The sequence below is a fragment of the Peromyscus californicus genome, unplaced genomic scaffold (genome assembly GCF_007827085.1).
Source record: "Peromyscus californicus insignis strain IS unplaced genomic scaffold, ASM782708v3 Scaffold_7__1_contigs__length_154581171, whole genome shotgun sequence".
In the NCBI taxonomy this organism is placed as follows: domain Eukaryota; kingdom Metazoa; phylum Chordata; class Mammalia; order Rodentia; family Cricetidae; genus Peromyscus; species Peromyscus californicus.
This window is the reverse complement of record NW_026294595.1, coordinates 139,878,741-139,906,438: the sequence shown is the minus strand read 5'-3', so window position 1 is coordinate 139,906,438 and position 27,698 is coordinate 139,878,741. Positions and strand designations below refer to the sequence as shown.

The following is a 27,698-nucleotide window of genomic DNA, read 5'->3' as shown; positions in this document are numbered from 1 at the left end:
GTTGGAGGCAGAGGCTTGTCTGAGGGTGCCACTGGTGATTGTGGTGGAGGTGACAGTGGTATTAATGGGCTGGTCATGGTTGTGGCTACTCTGGAGATGGTGCTAGCGCAGCTGATGACAGAAGTTAGAATATTGGTGATGTGACGGTAGAGGGACAGGGCCATGAGGGTGATGGTCTCAGTACTTAGGGTGACGGGGGGGGGGGGATAATGAGGGTGGAGCTAATGGACGTGGTGATAGGGATCTACTGGGATGATGGAGACAGTGGTGAGGATGCTACTATCCATTACCTGCTAGAGTCAGGGAAGACAGTGTTGCCAGTAGTCGTGGTGGTGGCTTAGTAGCATTAGTGATACGGTAATGGTGGTGGTGGCAGTAACAGTAGTGATGACCCAGATTGTGGTGGTGCCCCTAGTGGTGATGGTGATAGTGACGAGCAGTGCTGTTGTTCATGGCCACAGAGGTTGTGGTGGTAATGGCAGTGGGGTTGATGCTAATATTAATAATGGGGATGGGGATGGTGGATATGGTGAAGACTATGGTGGAGATGGAGAGGAGGATGGTAAAGATGGTTATGGTGATGGTAATGACAGAGATGGAGTGGCAATAGTGGAAATGGTCATGGTGATATAGTGATGGTAGAGATGGGTGTGATGGAGATGGGCCTGGTGGAGGATGGTGGTGGAGATGGGGTGGGTGTGGTGGAGATGGGCATGGTGGAGAGATGGATGGTGGAGGGGATGGTGGTGGAGATGGGATAGGTGTGGAGATGGGCATGGTGGAGAGATGGATAATGGAGAGGATGGTGATGGACTGGTGGTGGGGATGGGAATGGTGGAGATGGTGGTGGCAGAGGGTGGTGGAGATGTTTAGGAGATTGGGATAGGGATCATGGTATGATTGCTCAATCCCAGATGTCCCTGTGCTGGTCCTCGTCCCCATTTGGATCACGCAGTGTCTGTCAGTGTGACCCCACTGCCCAATCTTCCAGAAGTAGGCAGTTGTCTAATCTCATCCCTCAAGCTTGCCCTCCTCTTCACTCTTCTTCCAGACAATCATGCTCAGCTATCACGAGCCTCCCTACGGATCCGAATCCTGGATGTGAATGACAATCCCCCAGAGCTGGCTACACCCTACGAGGCAGCTGTGTGTGAGGATGCCAAGCCAGGCCAGGTACCCAGAGGGACTGGGGATCAGGGTTACTGTCATGCCAGAGGCCCCTACTCCACTTCATTATGTAACTTGCCCCTCCCCACCCTACAGCTTATCCAGACCATCAGTGTAGTGGACAGAGATGAGCCCCAGGGCGGTCACCGCTTCTATTTCCGCCTGGTACCAGAAGCACCCAGCAACCCTCATTTTTCTCTGCTGGACATCCAAGGTGAGCTACCTGTAAGCCACCACCCTCAGGGTGACAGAGGGGGCTGGCATATTACCTTCCTCCTCTGTAGAAACTAAGACTCCATGAGAGCCAGAGCTGGGTCTAAGATCACAGAGTATGAGCCAGGTCACTGCTGACACCCAGCCACTGGCCAAGCCCTGAGGAACCAGGGTGTGGGTTGGCAGAGTGAAGAGATGCATCCCAAGAGCAGAGAATGTCAGTTGAAACGACCCTAAAAGAGCATCCAGAGGAGCAGTAGGGTAGGCATTGGAGGACAGTCCCTGAGCCAAGTGACAGAGGAAGGCAGCATTGTACACATGTGGTTCAAAGTGTCCCCAACTCAAGTCCCCTGTGGCATCCTCACAGGCACAGTGGAGGGCGATTTTCCCATCCCTCCACATTTCAGTTGTCTCAGAAGGAGAAGTCCCTTCCCAGAGTTCTGCAGAGTCCTTCAGGGTCCATGCTTACTGAGCCTTTCTGGTTCAGTTCACATTTATACTTGAGGGTTTCATATCCACACCCATGGGATACACACACACACACACACACACACACACACACACACACACACACACACACACACACACACACCTGTCTCTATACAGTAAAGATGTTCCTTGACTCCGTTTTCCCCCTGCAGAAGCAAATTGCCCACCTGCCTGAGCTGAGTCTTTCATGATACCCCACTCCGTCCCTCATGGTCCTCATCAAATTGACATTGAAATCTTATAAACAAAGCTGAGGGAGGCAGATGTCAACGGACAGGAGTGAGAACCCCAGGAGGCAGCCCACGCTCAGCTAAGGCTCTCCATGACTTCCTGGCAACTATCTAGCCCTCTCTAAGCCTCAGTTTCGTTACCTGAAAATGGGGCTAATACACACCACCTCAAGTGGTCGAGTACCCGCGAGGGAGGAGGGCTACCAGGGTAGACTGCAGACCCCGAACTCTCACTTTCTACTTTCAGTCTCTTTTTTTTTTTTTTTTTTTTTTTTTTTTTTTTTTTTTTTTTGGTTTTTTTCGAGACAGGGTTTCTCTGTGTAGCTTTGCGCCTTTCCTGGATCTCGCTCTGTAGACCAGGCTGGCCTCGAACTCACAGAGATCCGCCTGGCTCTGCCTCCCGAGTGCTGGGATTAAAGGCGTGCGCCACCACCGCCCGGCTACTTTCAGTCTCTTAAGCACCACTGAGGTATAGTTCCTACTTGGCAAGCTCTGCTCTGGGCCCTGGAAATACAATGACAGATGGAAGAGAATCTCCGCCCTCGTGGAGTTCATATTCTATTGAAGCAAGACAGAAATTAAACAAATCAATAATATGTCAGACATGATGAGTGACCAGGGAAGGAGGGACCACATAGCCTTGTTTCTCAAGAGGCTGGGCCTTTCTCTGTTCGTCGTAGGCCTTTGGGTGCTCAGGGCAATGCTGGTACCTTGTAGGTGTTCAATAAAATGTGTGGCATGAAGCTGAAAACGAAAGATCGTCTGGGAGGCCTCTCTGAAGGGACCTATAATGCGTGGGCAAATGAAATGGGTGGGGAGACCGCTCAGTAGGCGACCTCAGTTCAAATCCCTAGTACCCATGTAAGCTGGGCACGGTAACATGTTTCTACAACCCTGTCATTGGGAGGCAAGGACAGGAGGATCCTGGGAACTTGCCCCCAGCTAGCCTAGTCTAATCTGTGAGTTCCAGGCCAACAACACCCCGCCTCAAAAACTAAGGTGAAAAAAGATCGAGGGAGACACATGACACTGACCTCTGCCTCTCACACACAGGCAGGTACACCGCAGGTACACGCTCACGCAGTATACACCACACACACATGCACTTACACATACACAAATCAATAGAAACTAAAAGCAACCAGGGAGCGAGCCACTCAGATAACCGGAGTGAACACTGTCTGGTGGCAGAAGTAGCAAGTTTCAAATAAGTGGAAAACAGGACCAGAAAGGGATAAGTCAAGAGGCATGGGGTGGGGGTGGGGTCAGACCATGTTGGTTCCTTCTGGTCCTGGAACAGGCCTGGGCTCACTCCCAAGTGTTTCAGACCCTACCCCTACAGGGAGAAGCCTTAGGGCCATGTTAAGAATCTTTACTATCCAGTGCCTCCACTCTAACAACTGACCCCAGGCAATGATGACCCTGGACCCTGGAGCCCCGACTGTGTCTGGCATTAGCCCCTCTACCGAGGGCAGGGGCATGGCTGTGAGAAAAGCTAAGGCTGTAGGAGGAACTGCAGCTCAGAGCCATGGCTATTTAAATCTTTTTGGAAGTAGTTCAACAACCAGTACAGTTTAGCCCACACATCCCTCCCTTGGTACCCTGAGCTGGTGCCCACAGACACAGTCAGTCCTGTACCTGCCTCTCCAAGTTCAAGGGTCCTCCCAGCTCTGGGGCCTGAGCCTCCATCCCTGCTGTTTCTCCTCGTTTAGGGACCTCCGAGCCCCCTTTTGGAGTTGTGTAGAGGTAGTGTAAGCTCTGGGGACAGGGTAACCTTAGCCTGATGAGGTCAGAGCAGCCGTGAAAAGTCTCTTCCTCCAGTCCTTCAGCCCCTTCCCTCACCATGCCAACCCCCCCCCACCTCCTCGACATATAAATATCTTAGGTGACAAGCGGCTACCCCGACCCATCTGCTTCTTTGTACAAATGTGTAGCCAGTTTGGAAATGTGATTTATAAATATTGCTTTTGCAGCCAGGGATTGACGCTGATGGATGTCGGGCCAGATGGATGGATGCTACTCCCGGGCACGAGTCCCTTCTAGAAGGGTGGGGCGGGCCTGGGGTGGTCAGTGGCTTCCCAGAGGAAGGCAGCCGGATGGGGTCAGGACAATCCCCCAGGAGTCCCCTTCCACCCGGTGGAGGTATGGCCAGGCTCTGAGTGCTCAAAACATCTGGCTGCATAGTGGGAGAGAGCAACCCTGAGACTGCGTCTCTGTCTTGCTTGGCAATTGGAGGCTGGGCCAGGGCCAGCCGCTCATTTCTCAAATCTGTCCACTTCTCTCTGCTGCCACTACCGCTATTGTCTCACACAAAACACACCAACGCTTCCGACCTGTAGTCCATGTCAATGCCTGTATTTTCCATTATAAGTGTCCTTGGCTACCGGGCAGGTTCAAGCCAGGACAGAAACCACGTCGTTCTTATTCACAGCCATGTCTCCAGGGGCTAGAATAATCCTGACATATAGAGAGTGCTCAGTTCAGATTTGCTGTGAAATGAATGGATGATATATCCCTGGGTCACTTCTTGAGTTTAAAGCCCACGAATCAATGGCCTCCTGTTGCTTCTCAGAAAATAGCTCAAGTTCCTTACGAAAACTGGCCTGCTAAACTTCCCTGGATGGGCTTCTGCCTCCCTCCAGCCACAGGCTATGCTCTAGCCTCAGCACCAGCACTGGGCTCTTCTCGTTTCTGGACCTGCCCACCCGGGATGAACTTGCACTTGGATTCTATCACTTCCCCCTGAGCTCCCAGGCACGGTCGGGTCCTCTCACATGTCCTCCTCCACTGGCCCTTCCCAGTCCTCCCATGGTTTGCAATCCTAGACAGAGCTGTGGGCTCTTTCAGTTAGTGTTTGTCTCTTACATTAGCAGCTAAGCTCTCTGGATCCAGGCAACAGCTGATTTAGCTCTCCATTGTTTCCCCTCGGCAGCCAGCAGGCAGCCTGGCTGGCAGCCCTTAATGAAGAGCTGCAGAAGGAAGAGAGAGGAAGAGAAAGAGGAAAGGGAAGGAGGGAGGGAGGGAGGGAAAGAAGGAAGGAAATGGATTAGTAGGTGGAAAATGAGGGAAGATGAATGAACAAGTGGAAGTTGATGGATGGCGGAAGGAGGATGGATGGATAGGGAGGAATACATGGGTAGATAGAGGATGCATGAATGGGTGAACAGGCAATTGATGGCGGAAGGAGGATGGATGGATAAGGAGGAATACGTGGGTAGATGGAGGCTGCATGAATGAGTGGACAGGTAAATGATGAAAAGTGGATGGGAAGGTGGAGCACAGAGGGTGGATGAATAAATGAATGGTGGGTGGGTGAGTGCTGGAGGGCAGAGAGATCGTAGATGGAAGATGGTGACTAGATAGAGGATGAATGGATGGATGCTGGAAGTTGGACAAATGTATGAAAACTAGCAAATTGATGGGTATATAGATCTGTGGATGGATAGTAGAGGGTGATGGATGATGGGAAGTGGATGTATGTATGAAGTCTAGAGAATAGATGGGTAGATGGATGGACAATGGGTGGATGATGGAAAGTGGAAGGCAGATGTATATACATGAGAGCTAGAGAATGAATGGGTAGATAGATCTATAGATGGATGATGGAGGGTGGATGAATTGATGGGTGGGTCTATAGATGGGTGATGGATGAATGGATGAGTGGATGAATGAATAGATAAAGGATGGATGGATAGACAGATGGATGATGAAGAAACAAGCCACTACTCTCATTTTAAAGTGGTGTGTGTGTGTGTGTGTGTGTGTGTGTGTGTGTGTGTGTGTGTGTGTGTGTGCGTGTACATGAATGCAAGTGCTGGTGGAGGTCAGAGGCATGAGATCCCCTGGAGCTGGAGTTACAGCCATTGTGAGGTACCCAATATGGGTGCCAGGAACCCCTGCCCTCCACAAGAGCAATATATGTACTCCCAGCAGTTGAGCCATCGCTCCAACCCCATAGTCACTTCTTTAAAAGTTTTTTAATGACATTTATCAATTTTGTGTCCTGAGTGGGATGGGGGAGGCATGCCACATGACCTTAAGAGGTCACAGGATAACTTGTGTGAGTGGGTTCTCTCCGTCCATCATGTGGGTCCTAGGGGTGGAACCGAGGTCATCAAGCTTGGTGTGAGTTCCATTATCTCCTGAGCCACCATGCCACTTCTTGCTGAGCCTTAGTTTCCACATCCACCAGGGGAGACCCTGCTCCAGCCATGGTTAGAAGAGCTGACTGTGTGTTTCAAATGCCCACAGGCTGATATCTGAGAAGCATCCAGCTGGTGCTGATGCAGCCCCATCCGCATCCTCTTCTCTGCCCTCTACACTTGAACCTCCTTTCTTTCCTGGCAGGACACAGTGTTTTCTTAGCCTGCCTCAACCTTTCACAGGAGGCTCCTGAGGCCAAGCCAGAACTTGAGGAGCAGACCCACGGCCGCCACTTAGCCCAAGAGTGTGGTCCCTTCAAACTTTGTTCCCTGAGACTGGCATAGGGCCAGGCTCCGGCTGGCCAGGAGTGGAGAAACAGGCACATATTTGCTTCTTACAAGGTGACCAGTGCCAAAACAGAACTGTGCATGGGCCCGAGTCATCAAAGCATGGCGTTGGAGCCGTAAATCCCTCCTTCCCAGGGAAGTGGAGAAAGGAGGCCATGAGAAGAGGTGATATCTAGCTGAAACATGATGGATGAGGAATTTTCCCAAGCAAGAAGGCAGAGAGGATGTCCCAGAAGTGGAGACTTGCAGAGCAAGGCAGGGACATCCAGACAGGGAGCAGGTGTGGGGTGCGGCACGTGGGAGAACTATTAACCAGCATTTATGAGGAATTGTTGTGTGCTGGGAACGATTCTATTCCATCCTCACCACTAGGTGAGACTCTGGTTCTGTTTACTGATGAGGGCATTGAGGACCGAGCGAGCTAGCGCATGATGCATACAGTGTTATTAACGTTTGCACGAAAATGTTCAAACGTGCATAACAGTGGGTAGAATAAGACACTGAGCCTCATGGTCCATCTTGTCACATCTGGACCTCTGCCCACCTCCTATGTGTGTCCAAGGTCATGAATCAGTCTTTCCAAGGGCTCTTTCCTCATCATTGTGTCCATGGTAAAGAAGACCAGACTTGGGAAACTATTAGGAAGCAGGAACTATCGAGAAAGAGCGGCAGGGGGGAAACTGGCTCTGCCCTGGGCTCAGATTTCCTTCCAAACTAGCCCCAGGAAGATCTTAATTTGCCTCTCCACACAAGCATAGGTTTCCTAGAGCTACCTGGGACCCACAACACTGGGCTCCCAAGGTCTCCAGTGAGAACCCACACTGACAACAAGGTTAAGGAGAGCTGGGCCTGGCAGGCAAGCGGTAGGTCAGCAACAGAGATGGAGTGTCAATTCTGGGGCTCTGAGCCCTTCAGACCCCCACACTGTGCAGGACTGAGAGGTGCCCCCAGAAAGCAAGGGTCAATACTGCCTGGCACATGTGGGACAGATGTGGAGGAGGCAAGAAAAGGAGAGGAAGTGGGTGCCACCTGCCACTCAGCCTATGCTACAAGACCATCTGCCCTTGGCCAGTTCTTCCTGGTCTACAGCAAGATGAGGCTGGGCAATAGGCACCACTGTGTAGTTCAACCCTCCCTCTGATCACCTGTGTAAAAAGGAAAACTTTGGGTAGGGAGACTGAGGCTCTACGGTCCCCTCATCTGGTTATGAAGGCTGTGCCCCAACCCTGGAAGCTCGGCTTCTTAATGAGACCCCACGCTCCAGAACTTCTGAGTAACATGGAGGGCAGAAAGACCCCTCAGCCACAGGCACGTGACAGCCAGGGTTGCCAGCCACCTCTGATGACCTTGGATTTGTCAAGGTCCAGCAAACCACAACCAAAGACCAGGGGACTCCTGAAAGCAGAGTGTATTTGAAATGGGAGTAGAATCTGAAACAAGGCAAGCTGTTGAGATCAATGGGGAAAAAAATTGGCATAGCCAAGGCCAGGACCTTGGTCCAGCTGGGGACAGAATCTCGGATTAGCTGGGAATAGTACCTTGGCACAGTTGGGAGCAAAAAAATCTTAGAATTGATGAAAATACACTTAAGACAGCTGGGAACCGAATCCAGGGACAGCTGAGGACACCCATGGGCTCTGTGAGCTAGAGGATTTTCAGCAGCTGGGGCAGAATTGGAGATTTAAGGGGATAGGATCCTTGGAGAGGTGGCAGTTTGGGGTGTGAAGAGGCAGATCTCAAGGTGGCATCAGGATGTGGCTGCACCGGGGTCTGGCCCAGCCCTGAGTCACACACTGATCATTTCTTCCGAGCAGATAACACAGCTGCCGTGCACACACAGCACGTGGGCTTCAACCGGCAAGAGCAGGATGTGTTCCTCCTTCCCATCCTTGTTGTGGACAGCGGGCCACCCACACTGAGCAGCACGGGCACCCTCACCATCCGCATCTGCGGCTGTGACAGCTCCGGCACCATCCAGTCCTGCAACACCACGGCCTTTGTCGTGGCTGCCTCCCTCAGCCCCGGCGCGCTAATCGCTCTCTTGGTCTGTGTCCTCATTCTGGTCGGTGAGTCCAAGAGCATCCCACCATTGTTGGACCCGGGTATCCTGCCCAGATAGACCACAGCCTGGGAAAGGAGCCTCGGTCTCCCCTACATAAAGATAGGCTGGCTAGAACCATCTCTGACCTCTACCTCCTGTGGGAAGTCTCTGAAGTGCAGATGGTGGCCTACTTGGGACAGAGTTTATGCAGTGCCCCTCACACAGCTCAAGACTCCCTAGTGTTTAAAACCACATGTACAGCCCAGGCCAGTGGCTCATTCCTATAATCTCAGCACTTGGAAAGTTGAGGCAGGAGGATTGCTGTAAGTTAGAGGCCAGACTGGGCTATGTTGTAAGTTCCAGACCAACCTGGACTACAGAATGACACCCCTTATCAATAAAAAGAAACAGGGAGCTGAGGTGTGGTCTAATTGGTAGAGTGCTTGCCCAGCATACATGAAGCCCTGGGTTCAATCCCTGGTACTGCATAAATCGAGGATGATAATGCAGGGCTGTGATCTCAACACCTCAGAAGTCAAGAGACAAGAGTATCAGAAGTTAGTCATCTTTGACTATACAGGGAGTTCGAGACAAACCTATTGGACATGGAACCTTGCTTCAAAGAGGTCGGGAACCAAGCATATTTCTAAAATTCTCTTGTCTAGTGCCCTTCTTAGTTTTCCATAAAGAGAAGCATGGCTGCATGGCCAGGTGTATCAACCCATTTCTCAGATGAAGAAACTGAGGTTCACAGAGGTTATGTGCCTTGGCTAAGGTGACACAGGTTAGGTCTCCTTAGTCTGTGTCTCCACCTCTAACTCTGCCACCTGCCATGGAATAAAACTGGGAACAGCACCTTAGGGCACTTGGAACATCTTTAGACACTGGGGACACTGGTACTGGAAGCCACTTGAACCCCAGTATTCCTGGTAAGAAGAGATGTGAACAGCCACCCAAGTGCAGACTGTAGACAGAACAGCCCAAGCTGGGAGTTCTCTGCGGACCGTGCTCTCCAGCCCTGCCCGGTCCCCCAGATGACAACCCCCTTGTGCTGCCCACCCTCCAGTGACCTACTCTGCCCCTTCAGATCCCTGCAGAGGCTCTGGACAGACCCTGCCTAGCCAGGAGTGCAGCCCCTCCCTCCCCACCACAGCCCACGGCTCAGAAATCCTTTTTCCAGTGGGTGCACTTTACAGCGGTTTCATTTTCCGAAGCAGTGCAAACAAATTTCTGCCTAATTGCCCACAAACGAAGAAAGTGCACATCAGTGCTCTAAAGGTGACGGGCGGAATCTCTGATCAGGTCTGGCACATCTGTCGCCGCCGCCCACAATCCCTGCCATCTGCTCTCGTGGGCATCCCCTCCACAGCTCCGGGTCTCCAGCTCCAAACGTTGTCCATCCATCTTCTCCACTTCTCTCTTGACACCGTCCTTCCCTCCAGCCCTCCCTCAAGGCCTGTCTCCAGCCCCCGCTCCCTCCCCTGTGGTAAGCTACCATGTTAGGTGGTGAGCTCGTACCCTGTGCTGTGGCCCTCACAGCTGGCTCTGGCCACAGGCCTGGCTGCATCTGTCTGGGGCTGCAAGAAAATTCTAAACCCTGCCACAGTGCTTAGCATGTGTCTGTCCATGCATGTTTCCATCCATCTATCCATTATCATTTATTTACAAATCCATCCAGTGAATCCCTCTAAGGTGCTGACTGTTTCCACAATAGGGTTCATTACTGAGCAAGAGGTTTTTTGTTTGTTTGTTTTTGAGTTTTTTGTTTTGTTTTGTTTTTGTTTTTTGAGACAGGGTTTCTCTGTGTATCTTTGGAGCCTGTCCTGGATCTCACTCTGTAGCCTAGGCTGGCCTCAAACTCACAGAGATCCACCTGTCTCTGCCTCCCGAGTGCTGGGATTAAAGGCATGTGCCACCACCACCTGGCTAAGAGATTTGTTTTGTTTTGTTTTTAATTCATTCTTGGGGCTGAAGAGATGGCTCAGCAGTTAAGAGCACTGACTGCTCTTCCAGAGGACCCTGGGTTCCATTCTCAGCACCCACATGGCAGCTCACAAACCGTCTGTAGCTGCACGTGCAGGGGATCTGACCCCTCTTCTGGCATCGACCAGCACTACACACATACTGCACAGACATACAGGCAAGCAAAGCACCCATACACACAAAATAAACCAAATTAATTTTTTTCTTTATTTCATACATATGTACAATGTATCTGGGTTGTATCCACCCACAACCCCCCAGACCTCCCCTACATGTCCCCTTCCCGCCCTCAGGTCCTCTTTGTGTCTCCTCTATAAGAGCCCACTGAGTCCCGTGAGTGCCGCCTGCATGTGTGGCCATCCACTGGGGCCTGGGCAGCCTGCTAGGGACCAGACCCCTGAGGAAAAATGACTCTTCCTCTCTCAGCTCCAGCCAGCTTTAAGGCTAAGGGTGGGACCTTGCTGGCCCCTCCCCTGTCCTTGCTGGAATGTGGACTGGCTTGATCTTGTGCACAGCTGTTGTGAATGTGACAGCCAAGTCCAGAAGACAGCTCTGCACACCTCCTGCCCTCCAGCTCCTACATGCTCTCCTCCCCCTTTACGATCACGTTCCCTGAGCCCTGGTGCAGGGAGAGGGGTTAGTGGGAAAGAGATTATTTCTTTCAACTTTGGGTGTGCGGAGTTTGAGATTCTCTTGGTCAGCCAAGAGGACTGGCAATTGATTGAATCTGGATTTCAGGGGAGAGGTCCAGGCTGGGGCCAGAGATACTGGAGTTGTTAGAGGGAAGTTAAAGCCACAGGCCTGCAGGACAGTGCCAAGTGAGGGAGAGTTATGGAGGAACAGGTCCTGGGAAGACTGCTAGGGAGCTGGGGAAGCAGGGGTGGGGGCTGTTTGGAGGACAAACACGGTGGGAGAAAGAGAAGAGGAATGTGAAGTCTTGGAGGCCAGATGAAGGAAGACAAGAAGCGTAGAGAATCAGTTATTCACTCCCTCTCACAGTCAGGTCTGCAGGCAACTCCATGTTCATTCGTTCATTCATTCATTCACTTAGCAAGCACACATCCAATTCTTGTACCATACCAGGCACTAAGCCAGGGGGACATTTTCAGGTCCCAGAGGACATTTATTGGGGTTAACTTGGCGGACCTGGGCTGTGGTAGGCCGTCCTTCTTTAGTTGAGATGAGAAAAAGGGAAGACCTCAGAAGCAGATCTAGAACCCACTGAGGACCCCGCTGACAAGAATTCCCTGCAGCTGCTGCTGGTGGGGCGGCCACACTGAGAACTAGGAGACAAGGACGAGACCTTCCTTCCACAGGGCCTGGAGCTGGGTCACTGGACCTGGCTAGAGCCCTTGGGGAGAGAACCCTGGGGGTCCTGACGGAGACACTGAATGGGAAGCAGAGAATTCTGGGGTGGACAGAGGCGGGCAAGGACAGAAGACAGGTGCCTTCAACCTTACAGTGTCTAGAGCCGAGGATGGCTGGCCCTCAAATCGGGTGTAAATCCACAGCTCTGCTGGGCAACCCCTGTCCCTCTAGTCCTATAAATAAAAATTTGCATACCTCCTGAGATGAATAGCTCACCACCTACCTGGAGGGGCAGCTCAGTTCTCACCATATAAGAAACAGGAAACAGAAAGAAAGAAAGAAAGAAAGAAAGAAAGAAAGAAAGAAAGAAAGAAGGAAGGAAGGAAGGAAGGAAGGAAGGAAGGAAGGAAGGAAGGAAAGAAAGAAAGAAAGAAAGAAAGAAAGAAAGAAAGAAAGAAAGAAAGAAAGAAAGGAAGAAAGAAAAAGAAAGAAAGAAAGAAAGAAAGAAAGAAAGAAGGAAGGAAGGAAGGAAGGAAGGAAGGAAGGAAGGAAGGAAAGAAAAGAAAGAAAGAAGAAAGAAAGAAAGAAGAAAGAAAGAAAGAAAGAAAGAAAGAAAGAAAGAAAGAAAGAAAGAAAGAAAGAAAGAAAGAAAGAAAGAAAAAGAAAGAAAGAAAGAAAGGGGAAACCTAGGGAACTTTTAGGGATGATGAAGCTCTGCTGTCGGATTGGGGGATGGAGGGAGGCCAGGCAGTGTCCTGTGCTGAGCTCAGCCCTCACTCTGTCTCCCTGTTCCCTCCCCCCACCCCACCCCACCCCGTAGTGCTGGCTCTGCTAATCCTCACCCTCAGGCGTCACCACAAGAGCCACCTGAGCTCGGACGTGGATGAGGACATGCGGGACAACGTGATCAAATACAACGACGAGGGCGGCGGCGAGCAGGACACCGAGGCCTACGACATGTCAGCGCTGCGGAGCCTCTACGATTTCGGGGAGCTCAAGGGTGGCGACGCGGGCGGGGGAGCGGCCAGTCCCCCACAGGCTGCTTCCTCCTCCGAGCGCCACTCGCTGCCTCGGGGCCCGTCGAGCCCGGAGCCGGACTTCTCGGTGTTCAGGGACTTCATCAGCCGCAAGGTGGCGCTGGCGGACGCGGACCTGTCGGTGCCGCCCTACGACGCCTTCCAGACCTACGCGTTCGAGGGCGCGGGCTCGCCCGCTGCCTCGCTCAGCTCGCTGCACAGCGGCTCCACCGGCTCCGAGCAGGACTTCGCTTTTCTCCGCGCCTGGGGCCCGCGCTTCCGACCGCTGGCCGCGCTCTACGCCGGCCACCGTGGCGACGACGAGGCCCCGGCCTCCTAGCCCCAACCGGGCCAGTCCGGCAGCGCGGCCCGACGGGAGGGGACCTGCATGGCTCCCGCGCCGCGACGCGCCCCCAAGGGGTGAAGCTTGCGAGGACTCAGGGGTGCGGGATGGTGACCAACGTCAGGAGAAGGGAGGGGAACCCGGCCTGCGCAGCCCTGGGGTTGGAAGGGACCGCGGAGGGAGAACCCCCGTGCTGGGAAAGGACCTGGGAAGAGAAAGCGGAGGAGGGCGCTGCTGCCGTGCCCACCCCAAGGCTTTCTGGCATTCAAGTAAAGATGAAGGAAGGGCTGGTCATTTACTAAGCACCTACTGTGTGCTGGGAGCTACCCAGAGACCGACTGCATTGCTGTAGAAACTATGAGGTGGCGTTCCAAAGGTGCCAAGATAGGAAAGCCCCCCAGAGAAGTGGTTGTGACCTGCCCGGGGACTCGCAGACAGTGAGTGGCGGAGCCTCTGGCACTGGCCAGCTGCCTGGACAAGTCACCTCATTTCTCTGGGCCCCAGTTTCCTCATCTGTCAAATGAGGTTAATAACAGCACCTACCTCGAAGATTTGAGAGGATGGAAAGGGTTCAGGTGTCAAGTCATTGGGCAGTGCCTGGCACAGAGTAGGTGTTCAATAAATGCTCGCCTTTGTTACTATCCTTATCCGTGTGGTTGCTGGAGGCCCGTGTGTCTGAGCTCACTCCCTCACCCTCTGCCTCCTCCCAACATCTCCAAGGGAAGAGGAATTGGTCCCAGCTGTCAGCCCCTGGTCCTCCTCTGAGGGGAAACAGATGTGCCTAGCAACTGCAGAATCGTCCTGCTCCTTGGGCTACATCAGCATGAGCCCCCTGGCAAGGATGCTAAAACAAGATGAGCTTGGGCGGAGAGAAAAGGCTGTGCACAGTGGTGATGTTATCTGTTTGTTGCGGGAGCTGGGGTCTTTCCCTCCAACTTAAGGTTCTCCTGGCCTGGGTGCAGTGGCCCAGACCCGTAATCCCAGCAGCACTTGGGAGGGAAAAGCGAGAGGATCAGAAGTTCAAAGACACCCCCAGCTGCTTCATGAGTTTGAGGCAGCCTGGGCTACATGAGACCCTGTTTATAAGATAATGGCTGTCTTCTGTCCTCCTTCCCAGCCCCTCTGGGGTAACTCAGTGATTACCCATGGGCCTGGCATGGATTCCAGCTCCTGATATCTGGCAACCCTTCATCCAGGCCGTCTGCTGGGGGTCGTGGATGCTGAAAAGGAGGTAGTGGATGCCGAGCTCCGATCTCAGCGCCTCCCTGACATGTAAGGGGTACTCAGTAAATGTTTCTTGCTTACCTTGTCACCCTCCCAGGGAACTCCCGCTCCTTCTCTCCATGCCAAAAAGGTCCACAGCGGTGATCTAGAGGTAGCTGGTGTGCCCTGAATGCCACCACACACCCCACCCTAATTCAGAGACCAGGAAACAGGCTCACAACAACAACATGCCCAAAGTTACACAGATAGGTAGTTTTATTATTATTATCATCATCGTTATCATTATTGTTATTTTATTAGGGGTACATTAGTGTGTGTGTGTGTGTGTGTGTGTGTGTGTGTGTGTGTGTGTGTGTACCACATCCCACATGGAAAGAAGACAATTTTCAGGAGTTGGTTCTCTCATTCCATGGTGGGTTCCAGGACCCAGTTCAGGTGGCCAAGTTCTTTCACCCCGTAAGCCATCTCGCTGGCCCTGGTAAGTAGTTCCTGCCTTCCTGTAGCTCAAGACCCGAGAGGAAAAGACAGAGGCCGCTTGCGATAACACCTTTGATGAAGGAGACTGAACAGTGAAGCCCCAGGAGTACGGGAGAGAGAGTAGATAATTCCTGGCGCCTGCTGGGTCTTGAAGCATGAGTGTGAGATGGATGAGGTGGCCAGGCAAGCGGGGGGCCTCCCAAGAGGCACGACAGCATCTGCAAAGGCTGGGTTGGGTAGGTGGCAGCACGAGGCTGCTTCCAGCAAAGCAGGTGGTTCCCTGAGCTGGCTCACCAGGAGGAGGAGGCTGAGTCGGGGAAGGCTGTGGAAAGATCTTGAAGGCTGGACTAAGGAACCTGTGGCTTTGCTCACCTTGAACCTTGGTGAAGGAGGCCCAGCCTGCAAGAGCTGGGATTCACACCAGGCCCACGTGCAACCATTGATTCACCTAGGGGACTGAGAGGGAGTTCAGGAGGCCACTATTGTCTTACAATCATAGCTCTATAGACATCGATCCATGTTCTGAGGACCACTGTGGTGACTGATGGCAGGGACATGGGTGGTGAGTGAGGTAGGGGATGTGGGAGTCACATTCTTGCTACAAGGGACCCTCAGCCCCCAACTCCTGTAGTTAATACAGCAAATGAGCATTTGCGGTCCCAGCTCTCACAGAGCCCAGAGACAGCTCTGAGGCTGCTCATTGTCATGTCCCTTGCCAAGAGGAAAACTGAGGCTGGGGCGAACAAGGTGACTTTCAAGGTCACCCAGCTATTAAGAGCTGGGGCAAGGCAGGGCTCACCCCAAGCCTGTTCTGTATACACACACACACACACACACACACACACACACACACACACACACACACACACACACACGGTTGCCTTGACTGATTCCGATCCCCCCAAGCAGGGAGATGACCCATTCAGAAGGATACAATGTCACGGCCCAAACTCTCCCCATGACCTGGGAAGGTCACAGAGTGGAAAGGCTACTTTGTCTGCTGTGTGACTTTGAACAACCTGTTCATTCCCTCTGCACCTCCATTCTCTTACCCATCAGAGCAAGCGCACAAGTTGTTCGAACAGCGACTCCACGAGGTGATGGTGAGGTCAGAACGCCATCTTAATATCCAGCATTGAACACTTGCCCAGAGTTAGCTCGTAACCAATGGGTAACCTCGGTTTATAGACAAGGAAACCGAGACGCAAAGAGAAGATGACTCCTCGGTCCAAGTCGAACAGGTTAAAAGAAGTGGAGATGGTCATGCTTAACGATGGGTGCTCTGGTGTGATGCCACCCAGTCCGCAGCCCTGGGGCAAGGCACACTGTCAACCCTCAGCATGTGCTGGCCTCTCTGAATGTCACCACCCACGTACCACTGCCAACCTACCCAGTCTGTGGTCCTCAAGCCTCTGGCAATTTCTGCTGGCTCTGGGGTGGGGCTACAAGGAAAGGCTCCCACCTGCCCCAGTTCCCTTTATCCCATCTGCTGCCTAGTTCTTGCTTCCCCGAGACACTAAGGCATCCATGTGTTCGGTCCCTTCCCAGGTTCTAAACAGTGCCCACTCACACCCTCTTAGTGTCTCTGATGAGCTGGGGTGACTGTAAAAGATCTCATGGGGTACATAGCCTTCAATGGTTGGTCTCACAAGGCCCCCAGGAGTCCCAAACTGTCTGCCTGTTTTAGGCAGAGAATAGTGCCACCAATCAAGCGCCAGGCACCAAAAAGGCACAGCCAGTTCTGCCTGGGAGCTCAGAGATGAAGGCCTTCTGTTCATAATGTCTGCCCTCTGCACAAGGCCACTAGGAAAACGAAAGACAAACAAAAATCCCCTCGTGTTACCATCCACCTTGTCACCAGCATCACCGTGAGAGAAGACGGGAGGTCTCCAGTGAAAAATCAGGCTGAGTGACAGTGATGTACTGGCCATGGTGACGGCAGCACACTTATGTAGCACTTGCTGCATGCCTGACTAATTAAGCAGCACCATATGAGACTAATTCTGTTCCGTGTCTACCTCTTCACATACCTGTGGCCTGTTCCATTTAAAAGTGTGGCTCCCCAGCACTTGGGAGGCAGAGCCAGGTGGATCTCTGTGAGTTCGAGGCCAGCCTGGTCTCCAAAGCGAGTACCAGGAAAGGCGCAAAGCTACACAGAGAAACCCTGTCTCGAAAAACCAAAAAAAAAAAAAAAAATACAAAAAAAAAAAAAGTGTGGCTCTTTTGAGCCCCTGTTTTACAAAGCTGATACAAGGAACCCCAAGTTCACAGATGCAGAGACCTTTGCTCAAGTGCACAAAGCCCGGGCAGCACATGTAGTTGAGTCAATAGGGTGTTCACCTGGCATGCACCAAGTTCTAAGTTCTATCCCCAACACTGCATGAACCAGACGTGGGGGCACAGGCACACTCAGGAGGTAGAGGCAGGGGATCAGAAGTTCAAGGTCATTCTTGGCTACACAATAAGTTCAAGACCAGACTGCGCTATATGGGAACTTGTCTCAAAAGAACAAAAAAAAAAAAAAAAGGAAAGGAAGGAAGGAAGGAAGGAAGGAAGGAAGGAAGGAAGGAAGGAAGGAAGGAGACAGTGTGGGCCTGGGACTGTTACAAACACCCACCCACGCCCACCCAGCCATAGCTCTGCACAGGAACCAGACGAGGTGGGACACAGAGAGGACAGAGAAGCAGCCAAGGACAGAAGATGACACTCCAGGAAGAGGACGGGTCTGGGAACAAGATGGAGGCGGTGTAGGCTGGTCCACCACCATCCACCACTGGTCTGAATCTCTGGTCTATACTAATGTGTCCTCACGTGGCCGTGGACACAAAGCAGAGAGAGAGAGGAAGGCAGCCTGAGCGGCACGGGTCAAGATCCAATGCCTGCCTCCCTGACTCAGGCAACTCAAAGAGCCGGCTGCTGTCACAGGGGGCGGCTGGGCACCCGCATCCGTCAGCCAGCCGTCATCACCGCCCACGCCCGGGTCACGAATCAGCAGCTCCACTTACCTCCTGCCAGCCAGCGTGCTCCAGCCAGCTCTGTCACTAGCCTCTGAGCATTTTGCAAATGTGGCCCTGTCAGCCCTGGGTTGAAGTGGGAGTTCACGCTCCAGTGGTTGCAGGAGAATGCCGGCACAGGATGCGCTCACACGGCACAACCTAAGACATGTTTCCGCCTGTGTCTGCCATGCAGAGATGCATGTGCACCGCTGAGCACACAGAGGATATCCTGTCGGTCTGCAAATGCAATCACAGACCAGCATGTTATGTATGCAATGAAGGCAAGCATTCATGTGTGCATCTATGTTTGCGTACAAGGCATGCAATGTATCCACAAACATTCTCATGCATGTGTGCATGTATATGTCACCGGTTCTCTTCAGTGGGTGAATATATTTTCCCGTTCAGGCCACACCCATGCACATATGTGTCACCTCCATAAGCTCCCACTCCAAGGCATGTGTATGTTGTCACGTGAATGGATAGCTCCATGTGACACTCAGAATACCTGTGTCCACTTGTCTGTGTGCACAAGAAAGCATGTGCAGGTTTGGGAAGTCAGTCACAGGCTGCACAAGCCACCTCACAGTGTCAGTTGTTGTATTGATGTATGCAGTGAGCATCATGCATGTGTCATACATGCACCTGATCACATACATGTCCTCCGGGTACTCAGGACACTAGGCACCTACACACCCAGTCCCACATACCATGAGTCTCTGCCACCCTGTTGCATGTCCCTCACTTTCAGACACCTCATCCTCACATACGCAAGCTCCTCTGCCCACGTGCACTTTCAGAGGTGGCCACAGTTCATCCATAGCTAAGACCCTCAGCTCCTGCTCCCAGGCGAGTGTGCCGCGGGCAGACACGTGCCTCCGTGGCCCACGTGCCATACACCACAGAGGCAGATCCCTGGCACATGGGTGCTCCCAGCCCCCCACCCCACCCCACCCCCGAGCGTAGCCTGCCCCAGGCCCAGATTGTCAGGTGTGCCTGGGACAGCAGGAATGGCGCCCACACACAAGAATCACCACTCACGCAGAACTGCATCTGCCGCGGCCGCCTCATCCGCTGTGCAAATGATGATTAAATGTTATTGTGTGAGAGAAAGCAGCAAGGAGGGGCTCATTAGCTTCATTGTCAGGAAGGGCTCCACAGGCTCACCAGCTCCTCACTCTAGGGCTGGCTTAACCCGATGTGTGCTGGGGGTGCCTGGGTCTCACATGGGATAGACGACAGAGACCGAGATCCCAGCTCTGGATCCCCATGGATTACAGAGAGCACTGTAGAAGGAGTCCTGAGGCTCAAGAAGCAACTCTCACCTTGCCCTTATTTGCCGTGTGGCTCTACACCAATCCACTCCTCAGTAACTCCTCACCCCTACCATGACCCCAGGAACACAGAGGTTCAGTTGCCATGGGCCTTCTGGGAACACAGGCTTCCCAGATGCATCCCAGATGGGGAAAGGTTCAAAGTCTGTGGGCTAGTGAGTGCTTGTTTGGGAAGCAAATGCCTGCACAGGCTGCCAAGGTCTGGTCAGGAGCCTTTTACAAAGGATGGGGTGGGGGTGGGGCGTTGAAAGGCGTGTGCACGGATGCGTGCATGCCTGTGTGTTGACAATGGCAGGCACCAGTGAGCCCTGGCAAACACAAATGGCTTGTCTAGGCTTGGTATCTACACATTGTACTTGGGACAGTCTCAGGCAGAAACATTTGCTCCTCGTTTCTCTGAGATTCACATTACACCGGAGCCGCATGTCCCCCTTTGTGGAATCTACTGATGGTACACAAATGTGCACTTTTAGAAAGATCACTGCTACTGTGTCCAGGGAAAATTAGAAGGAGGTGTGTGCAGGGAGGGTGAGAGGACCTAACAGCCTTGCCCTCTTCCTTAATCAGAAAAAATCCTTAATTTTTAGCCAGTCACATGAATATCTATTAACCAAGATCATTACTCCCCAGCCTCCATCACAGCCATATTTCCCACAGGCAGAGTCACAACCAATACAATCTATGCAAAATTGGCAGGTGGCGACTTCTGACCATTGTCTACAGACTGCTGACCCATGCTTTTGGCCTCTTTTTGTCTGCTCCTCCCTCCTTTCTGCCGACTGAGCACAGTTGGCAGGACCAAAGCTCCAGCAGCCACTTTGGTTCACGAGGACAAAGAGCACACACTGTGATTAGCCAGACGGAAGGAGACTTGGTTCTTCCGAACCTCAGACCAGCCTTCCCATCTCCAGACGTGGTTAACACCAGAGAAAAATCAACCTCCAACTTGCTGAAGTCGCTGTTGTTTTGGTAGTCTGTCCCAAACAGCCACGGGAGGCTGACACAATGATCTCAGAGCCACGTGTTGAGTCTGAGAAACCTTTGGAAGACCCGGAGGAATTTGCAGTTGATTGGATGTGGGGACCGCCAGAAGAGGAGGTCAAAGGCTGAGTGACAAGGGCGGGGAACCCAGGACGAGCTCCCACGTGGGTCAGACAAAGTCAGCTTAGTTTGGTTGAGTTAAGTTTGAGGGGCTGCTGGCCAAGAACACGGGACTTGAAAGTTGAGTGCTGGAGCTCAGCTTTCAGGGACTCCAGGGTCAGGTGGAGGGAGAAGAGATATTTGGACACCAGCTTCTCTTTGCTGGCATAGTAAGTGAAAAGCAATAGCAGCAATCAGGACGCAGATGAGGAGGCTTGGTGTGTGGGGAAGGGTGGCGTGTGGGGAAGGGTGGCGTGTGGGGAAGGGTGGCATGTGGGGGAAGGGTGGCGTGTGGGGAAGGGTGGCGTGTGTGGAAGGGTGGCGTGTGCGGAAGGGTGGCGTGTGCGGAAGGGTGGCGTGTGGGGAAGGGTGGGTGACACGGGTTTCCTCTTTCAGAGTCTGAAGCCCTGGGGCTCCGCATTCCACGTGAGACTCTCAGAGGCACTGGCTGCTTGCAGGAGAGCATTCTGGGGGAGGAGGAAAGTGAGCAGGAAGACATGCTTGCCTTGGAAGACAAGTCAGGGCTTGCCTGGCGCCCTGAGAGAAAGTTAGCCTGGCTACTGTGGAGCCCAGAGAGGGATGACCCCACCATCTGAAGTCTCCAGGAGGAAGCAGAGGCACCAAAGCCTCCAGTCAGGGAGTTAGGAACTGCCATCTAGGTGTGGCGGCCTCCGTAGCACAGACCCCTGTGGAATGGGTCTTCCAGGTGAGAAGTGAGCTGAGGGCAAGGCACGCTTCTTGGCCCCTGGACACTTTCACTAGGCTGGCCTAACAAAGCCAGTGGCTGAAGAAAAGGAAGTCCTCATGGCCCTGTCGTGGAGGTTTAGTGGCCTGGAATCCAGGACTATGAGAGGAGCTGGCCCAGGCTTCAGGGCTAGCTTGCTGACTGGGCCTCTTCCTGGGCCTCTTCCTTCACATTCTTGGACACACCTGAAACACATACGCTAACCACACACATATACATCATACAACACACACTACACACATATATACCTTATACCACACACATACACACATACCCCACATATATATAACACACATATATACATCACACATACACACACCACATCACACACATATACCACACAAACCACACACATATACATCACACACCACATACATACCACATTCACATACTCCATATACCACACACACATAGGTCACATACACACAAACAGAAACATATCACATGCACATATACCACACATACCACATATACCACATAATACACACACCATACACATACACACCATATAGCACCACACACACACCACATAATATATATATATATATATCATATACATATACACCACACACATACCACATATATACACACTATACAAACACATACACAACATACACACAACATGCACACACATGCACACAAACATCACACAGACACACTCATAGTGGATAGTTCACTAATAGCTGTTAGTGAACACACACACACATACCACATACCTCACACACATGCACACACCACATATATCACATTCCCGCTCCAAGGAGTTACATGTCCCCTTCCTGACTCTGTAGGCACCTGTGCACACATATGCACATGTACATGCACACCCGCAAATACGTTACTAAAATAAGTATTTTTAAAGAATTTTTAATGCCTGGGGATGTAGTTCAGTAGAAGAGTGCTTGTCTAGCATACATAAAGCCCTGGGCTTGATCCCCAGCACCCATAAGCCAAACATGGCATGCATGTCTGAACCTAAGACGTGTACTCATTCATGCACACACACAGGTGTCCTGAGAGTGTATACACACACAATCATGCACCACACTCACAGGCAATGACACAGAGAAGGCAGGAAGCCGTGCACACAGAGACAGGGAAGGATGCCCATGTCAGATCACGTATAGCTGCAGAGACCGCACCCACCCCCAGCCTTATGGAGGGACAGAGGGCTAGTGAGAATGTGTACATACCATCCCACAGGACCTCCAGCACGTGTAAAATCCCAGGTGCACAGTCACATCCTGAGACAGACAGTACACTCACACAGCACCTGCCTGGTCCTTCCCAAGGTGTCTATCCTGAGGTGTCTTAGCTTTATGGACCCCAGAACTCAGTGGTGAGAAAGAGGAGGAAAAGACCGCAGGACGCCAGAGCACAGGTCACATTAGCACACAGAACCCTGAGGCCCACTGTGGGTCTCCACCTGAACCAATGTTCCCTCCTGCAGAGCTGGAGGGAGCCCCGCCTCCCGGCCAGCCTGCTGATTTCCCAGGAGAGAGGGCTGTGGCCCACCTGTCAGTCCTGCTGTTTGTCACCGTCACCGCGCACTGACATTCAGAGCAGGCGCCGAGATGATCGCATTTAGCTGTAATGTGCCACAGACTGCACTGACATTTGGAAACTATTCCACCTCGGGACCCATTCGACTTCTAGCTTTTCTCTGGAAGGGAACAGAGGCAGTGGAAGTGGGGGGCGGCAACCGGGGCCTCCAACGTCTGTCTGTCATGTCCCCAGACTACAGGACCTGAGAACCCCAGAGACCCCCCCACTCTCGAGACCCAGGAGCTCTGACCAACCAGCCTGTCTACATTCACCTGAGAGGAGCAGGAATGAGGGAGACCCAAGGTGGAGATGCAGACTCAGGAAAGGGGGTTTTTCCTCAGGAGGAGTTAAAGGAGTCCCTGGCCTGTCACGAGTCACCTTTGTCCACTGATGGATTCGGATCTCAGAGATGAAGCAAGTTGCTCAGTGGTTTGAGACTAACTCCACCTGGCTTGAGAATCTCTGAACATTCCCTGATGGGTTGGGGAGGGGGTAGATGCTGAGCCCTCATGGGACCATGCTCAGCCTTTTGTCCTCCCTCCCCCACCCCACCCCACCCCTGCCCACCTTTCCCTAGGTGGGACCAGCACTCCCAGGAAATGCAGAGCACAGGCTTCCTGGGCAGGAGGCTGAGGAGTTGCTCTGAATCTTGGAGTTGAGAATGGTGGGTGACAGGGGGTGGCATGTACGGAATCCATGTGGCCAAATGCATTGAGAACCCACTGATGCCTCTGAGCAAACAGTGTCCGCCTATGTGACAGCTGTGGAGAGAAGGGTTTGGATGGAAAGCCTCTTTGCAGTGACCCAGCCCTCTCTGAGGTGGTGCCCAGCCTGCGAACTGGGTGACGGGGCTGCCCAAGGAAGCCGATGGCAGGCAGAGGTGTTGCCTGCCTGCTCTCCAGAAGGGCATCCTAGAGGCTGCTGATAGGGTGGGAGTTCAGAAGAGGTGGGAGGGAGTGAGGGAAGGGCGATTTGAAGGCAGAGGACGATGACATGTCCCCGGCTTGCTCAAGAGGTAGGGCGGCTGTCTGGAGCTCTTAAGAGTTGATTAATCTCCTTAAATAACTCTGAGTCCAACTTCCCAAAAGGCAAAAGAAAGTTCGTTTAATCTACTTGAAATGATTCCTGATCTTCTCAGGGTGGCAATCAATAGGAGCACGTGCACACGCTCCTTATGAGTAATTCTCGGTAATTACAAGAAAGAGGGTTTTGTGGTGAAAAAATGACAGTCTGGCCTCAGAGCAAAATCCCCAGGGAAGGGGATCAATTGGTCCCCGGCAGGGAGCCATCCTTGCCATTGGGCTAGGCTGTGGGGCCACCACTCTTGAGTCATAGGATGGGCCAAGGGGTTACCCAAGGTCCATCTGCCTGAAAGGGTCCAAACTGCAGAAGCCACTAAGGGTCCCTAGTCCCCCAAAGTCCATAGCGATGTCAGCAGAGCACAACTTATGCCCAGCACCAGTAGCCTTGGGGATCGATCACATGATGTACACATGGGACCTCGGAAGCATATTTCTGTGTTCCCATCATGCTTAGCTCCACTGCTCTGCTGTAACTCACTAGGGATGGTTTAGAGGACACGTAAGTGACCACCACCACAGTCTCCTCACAATGCTCCCCTGTATTTACAGGTGCTCCATGGCGTCTGGCCCCAAAGCCTGGCTCAGCATCCCCACTGATGCTCCACGCACAGAGACACTGTCTGTGGCTAGCCCTGCACTACCATGGTGGCTGCACACACAGGGCTCTGGAAGCATCTAAGGAGAGGAGGAAGGAGTGAGGGTGATGGTCTTTGAAAGGCAGGAAGTTCTTTGCTGTCCTACCCACCACCTGGTCCTCGGAGCCTGACCCAGAGCCTGGCTAGAGAGTCTTCGTAGATACACAGTGGGTGTGTGCACGCATGTGTGGGCACCTGGGGGAGCGGGGGACGCACATAGATGACGTTTGCAAGTAAGAAAACATTACCTGGTGGCAGTGGTTCTACCAGTCTATGACACCAGGGATTCAACCCCAAGGCTGCAGACCCTGAACTACACCCCCTTCAGAAGGAAGAGGCACCCGCTGCTAACCCTCCCCTGGTGTTCTGGGCTTGACGGCTTCAGCCACTTGGCCCTTTGCAGTTGAGCACAATGGAGGCAGCAGATGCAGAATCACTTCTTCTTCTTCTCCTTCTCTCCAGCCCAAATACAATTTTCTAAACTGTCTCCAGGTCCTAGAGGGGAAGCTATTAACTGATTTGCACACGCATACACACACACACACACACACACACACACACACACACACACATACACACACACACACCCCACCAAGTCAGCCACTGCATGGTCACTGTGGAATCAATTGCTGCCATCAATGTAGTCTGCCGATGTCAGGGGAACCAGCCCAGCCAAGGCCCCTGGCTGAGCTTCCCACCCAGCACCCACAGCAGGTCCCCCTCGCCATGGATTTATTTTGACATTCATCCAATAGCCACTGTGTGTCCCTCACTCAGTGGAACCCTCTGACCCACGTCCATTGTGGGAGTCACCCCAGTCACAAAGAGCTGAGGGAGGACAGTAAGGGACATACGGGAAGTGGCCTGAACCTCACAGCAGGGTGGCCTCACGCCAGGTTTGGCTCCCGTGGGCACTGTCCATGGTCCCTGAATCCATCTCAGCCATGGATGGCACTGCTCCCAGGCAGCTCAGAATAGGAGCAGCTGCCCTGCAGAGGGGGTGACCACCTGGTGTCAGGGAGCAAGCCCCATATCGGACATATATAACCTCTGACCTCTGCAAGTCAGCTGGCCACCTCAGAGAAGCCCCACGCCTCAGGGATGTGACTTCAGTGTGAAAATGGCGGGAATAAAGGCGGGGCTTTGGAACCTTTATTTTGGGCCCATTGCCCAAAAATAAAAAGTGACTCTTAAGGCAGGTGAGGCCCTGAGCCTCGCCTTTGCCAGCCCACACCCCCATCATTGCAGCCCTAGCTCTACGACCACGTTCTGCCTGGAGCCTTAGCTCTGCAATGTGATCGAATCGATCCATGGTGCCGGGCTCAGCCACTCAGACACCATAGTTATGACGTCTGTCATCTGCGAGCAGCACTTGGGCTGTTACTTACTCGTGTTTTTCTTCTTCCAGCAGACTTCTTTTTATCCTAATTTTATTTTGAAAGCAAAGCTTACAGCAGCCCGTAAGTGTGGAAATTGGTTCGAAGAGGCGTCCACGATGATGTCAGCACACGCAGGTAAAGCACAGTCATTAATGCTTGGCTGGCAGGGAAGCCTGCCATAGGCTTTCACCTGAACCCTTGTGGTGTGCAAAACACATCTGCGGAGGCCCTCACAGGGAGACAATGGTCAGGTGTCCCCAGGGCTAACACGCCTGGCCAGTGCATCCCTGCTGCCCAAGAGCGGAGGATTGTTTTTGGATTCCATCCCCTTCTTTATTCTGTGTGTGTGTGTGTGTGTGTGTGTGTGTGTGTGTGTGTGTGTGTGTGTGAGAGAGAGAGAGAGAGAGAGAGAGAGAGAGAGAGAGTGTGTGTGTGTGTGTGTGTGTGTGTGTGTGTGTGTGTGTGTGTGTACTTGTACAGGCAAGAGATGTTGGCCATCTTCTTCCATCATTCTCCGGCTTACTTTAAAATGATTTACCTATTTATTTTGTTGGGGGTGGGGCATTGCCACACCATACATGTGGAGGTCAAAGGACAACTTTCAGGGGTTGGTTCTCTCCTGCCACCACGTGGGTTCCAGGGATCAAACTCAGGTCATCAGGTTTGGAGACAGCTACCTTTCCCCACTGAGCCATCTTGCAGGTCTCATGCCTGTGAGCCCCGGGTCCTTCCCGCCTCTGCTTCCGCAGCACTGAGGTCACAGGTGTGTGGACTGAACTCACGTCCTCATGATTGCATGGCAAACCCTCTACCCACTGAGCCAGTCTGGTGGCTGTGTGTCCTTGAGTGAACATCTTCTCTTCCCTGTGACTCAGTTGGACGGACGATCTCAAAGGATGCGCCAAACCCTGATGCTGGAGAATTCTGGCATCCGAATGGCAAGGACCACTTTATCTTGAACAGGATCAACAAGTTTTTCCTACACAGGACCCAAAGTAAATATTTGGGGCTCTGAGGGCCAGGCAACTGGTATCCACCATCCATCCATGTCACTGTGTGTGAACACAGCCATAACCACAGAACAGCAAGGCATGAGGGGCTGTGACTGTGTTCTAGCAAAACTTTATGGATAGAACGGGTGAGGGCTGGCCCTTGGGAGAGACTTTGCCCACCACTAGTCTGGGTCTAGGAAGATGAGAAGGCCTCAGATCGTGGAACTTCCCATAAGCCCCTGGGACTGCCACAGGTAACAAGGTCGCAATGATGGTTCCCTCCTTGTAAGGCCAGTCTCCTTCCAAGTGGCTGCCCTTCCCTAGCCACTGCTCTCTCTCTCCTAGGTGTTCTAGAAGCTTCCTAGGCAGAGATGTGAGCCGTTATCTGAGATGAAAGTGGAGAACTCCAAGCGGGCCACATCCCTCACTGCTTGGTGATCGGCTCACAGGTTCTGACTTTAAGTCTTGAAATTCTACCCCCACCCCTGAAACCCCCAGCAAAGACTCTTCACTGCTGGTCCTGCTTCAGCACATAGAGAACAGGACAGCTCTGCACCCACCTGGCAAGGTTAATTGCAAGGGTTAACAAGCTAATCTCTGCAAAGTGCCCAGCAAGGGCCTAGCGCATCTCAGCTCCCAGCGCCTCGTCTGTTATCATTATGGACAACGGCATCGATGGTCACGGTCCACCCTCTCACCCTCATCCCATCCATGACCTCAGCAACCCACAGAGTGGGCTGCACAGATCGCAACCATCAATTTCTCAGAAAGCAGCTTTAAGGGGGTGGTGACTGTTTTTCTCTTTAGTTTGATTGTAAATCTCAATTTGCCCTGAGTGCTTTAAGAAAGCAAGAGAGATGGAAAGGTAA

At 52.6% G+C, this 27,698-nt stretch overlaps 1 protein-coding gene across 5 annotated transcripts in view; it reads left to right on the top strand.

The window, feature by feature from the left end:
* Cdh22 (cadherin 22) overlaps positions 1 to 13,923 on the top strand; it is a 124,086-nt gene extending 110,163 nt beyond the window's left edge. For all 5 annotated transcript variants that reach the window (XM_052723075.1, XM_052723070.1, XM_052723071.1 and 2 more), the window contains 4 exons: positions 1,052 to 1,173; positions 1,264 to 1,381; positions 8,404 to 8,655; positions 12,742 to 13,923. In XM_052723075.1, the coding sequence (XP_052579035.1) occupies positions 1,052 to 1,173; positions 1,264 to 1,381; positions 8,404 to 8,655; positions 12,742 to 13,277 (1,028 nt within the window). In that variant the 3' untranslated portion in view covers positions 13,278 to 13,923. The remainder of the gene's footprint in view (positions 1 to 1,051; positions 1,174 to 1,263; positions 1,382 to 8,403; positions 8,656 to 12,741) is intronic.
* The last annotated feature ends 13,775 nt before the right edge of the window (positions 13,924 to 27,698 follow it).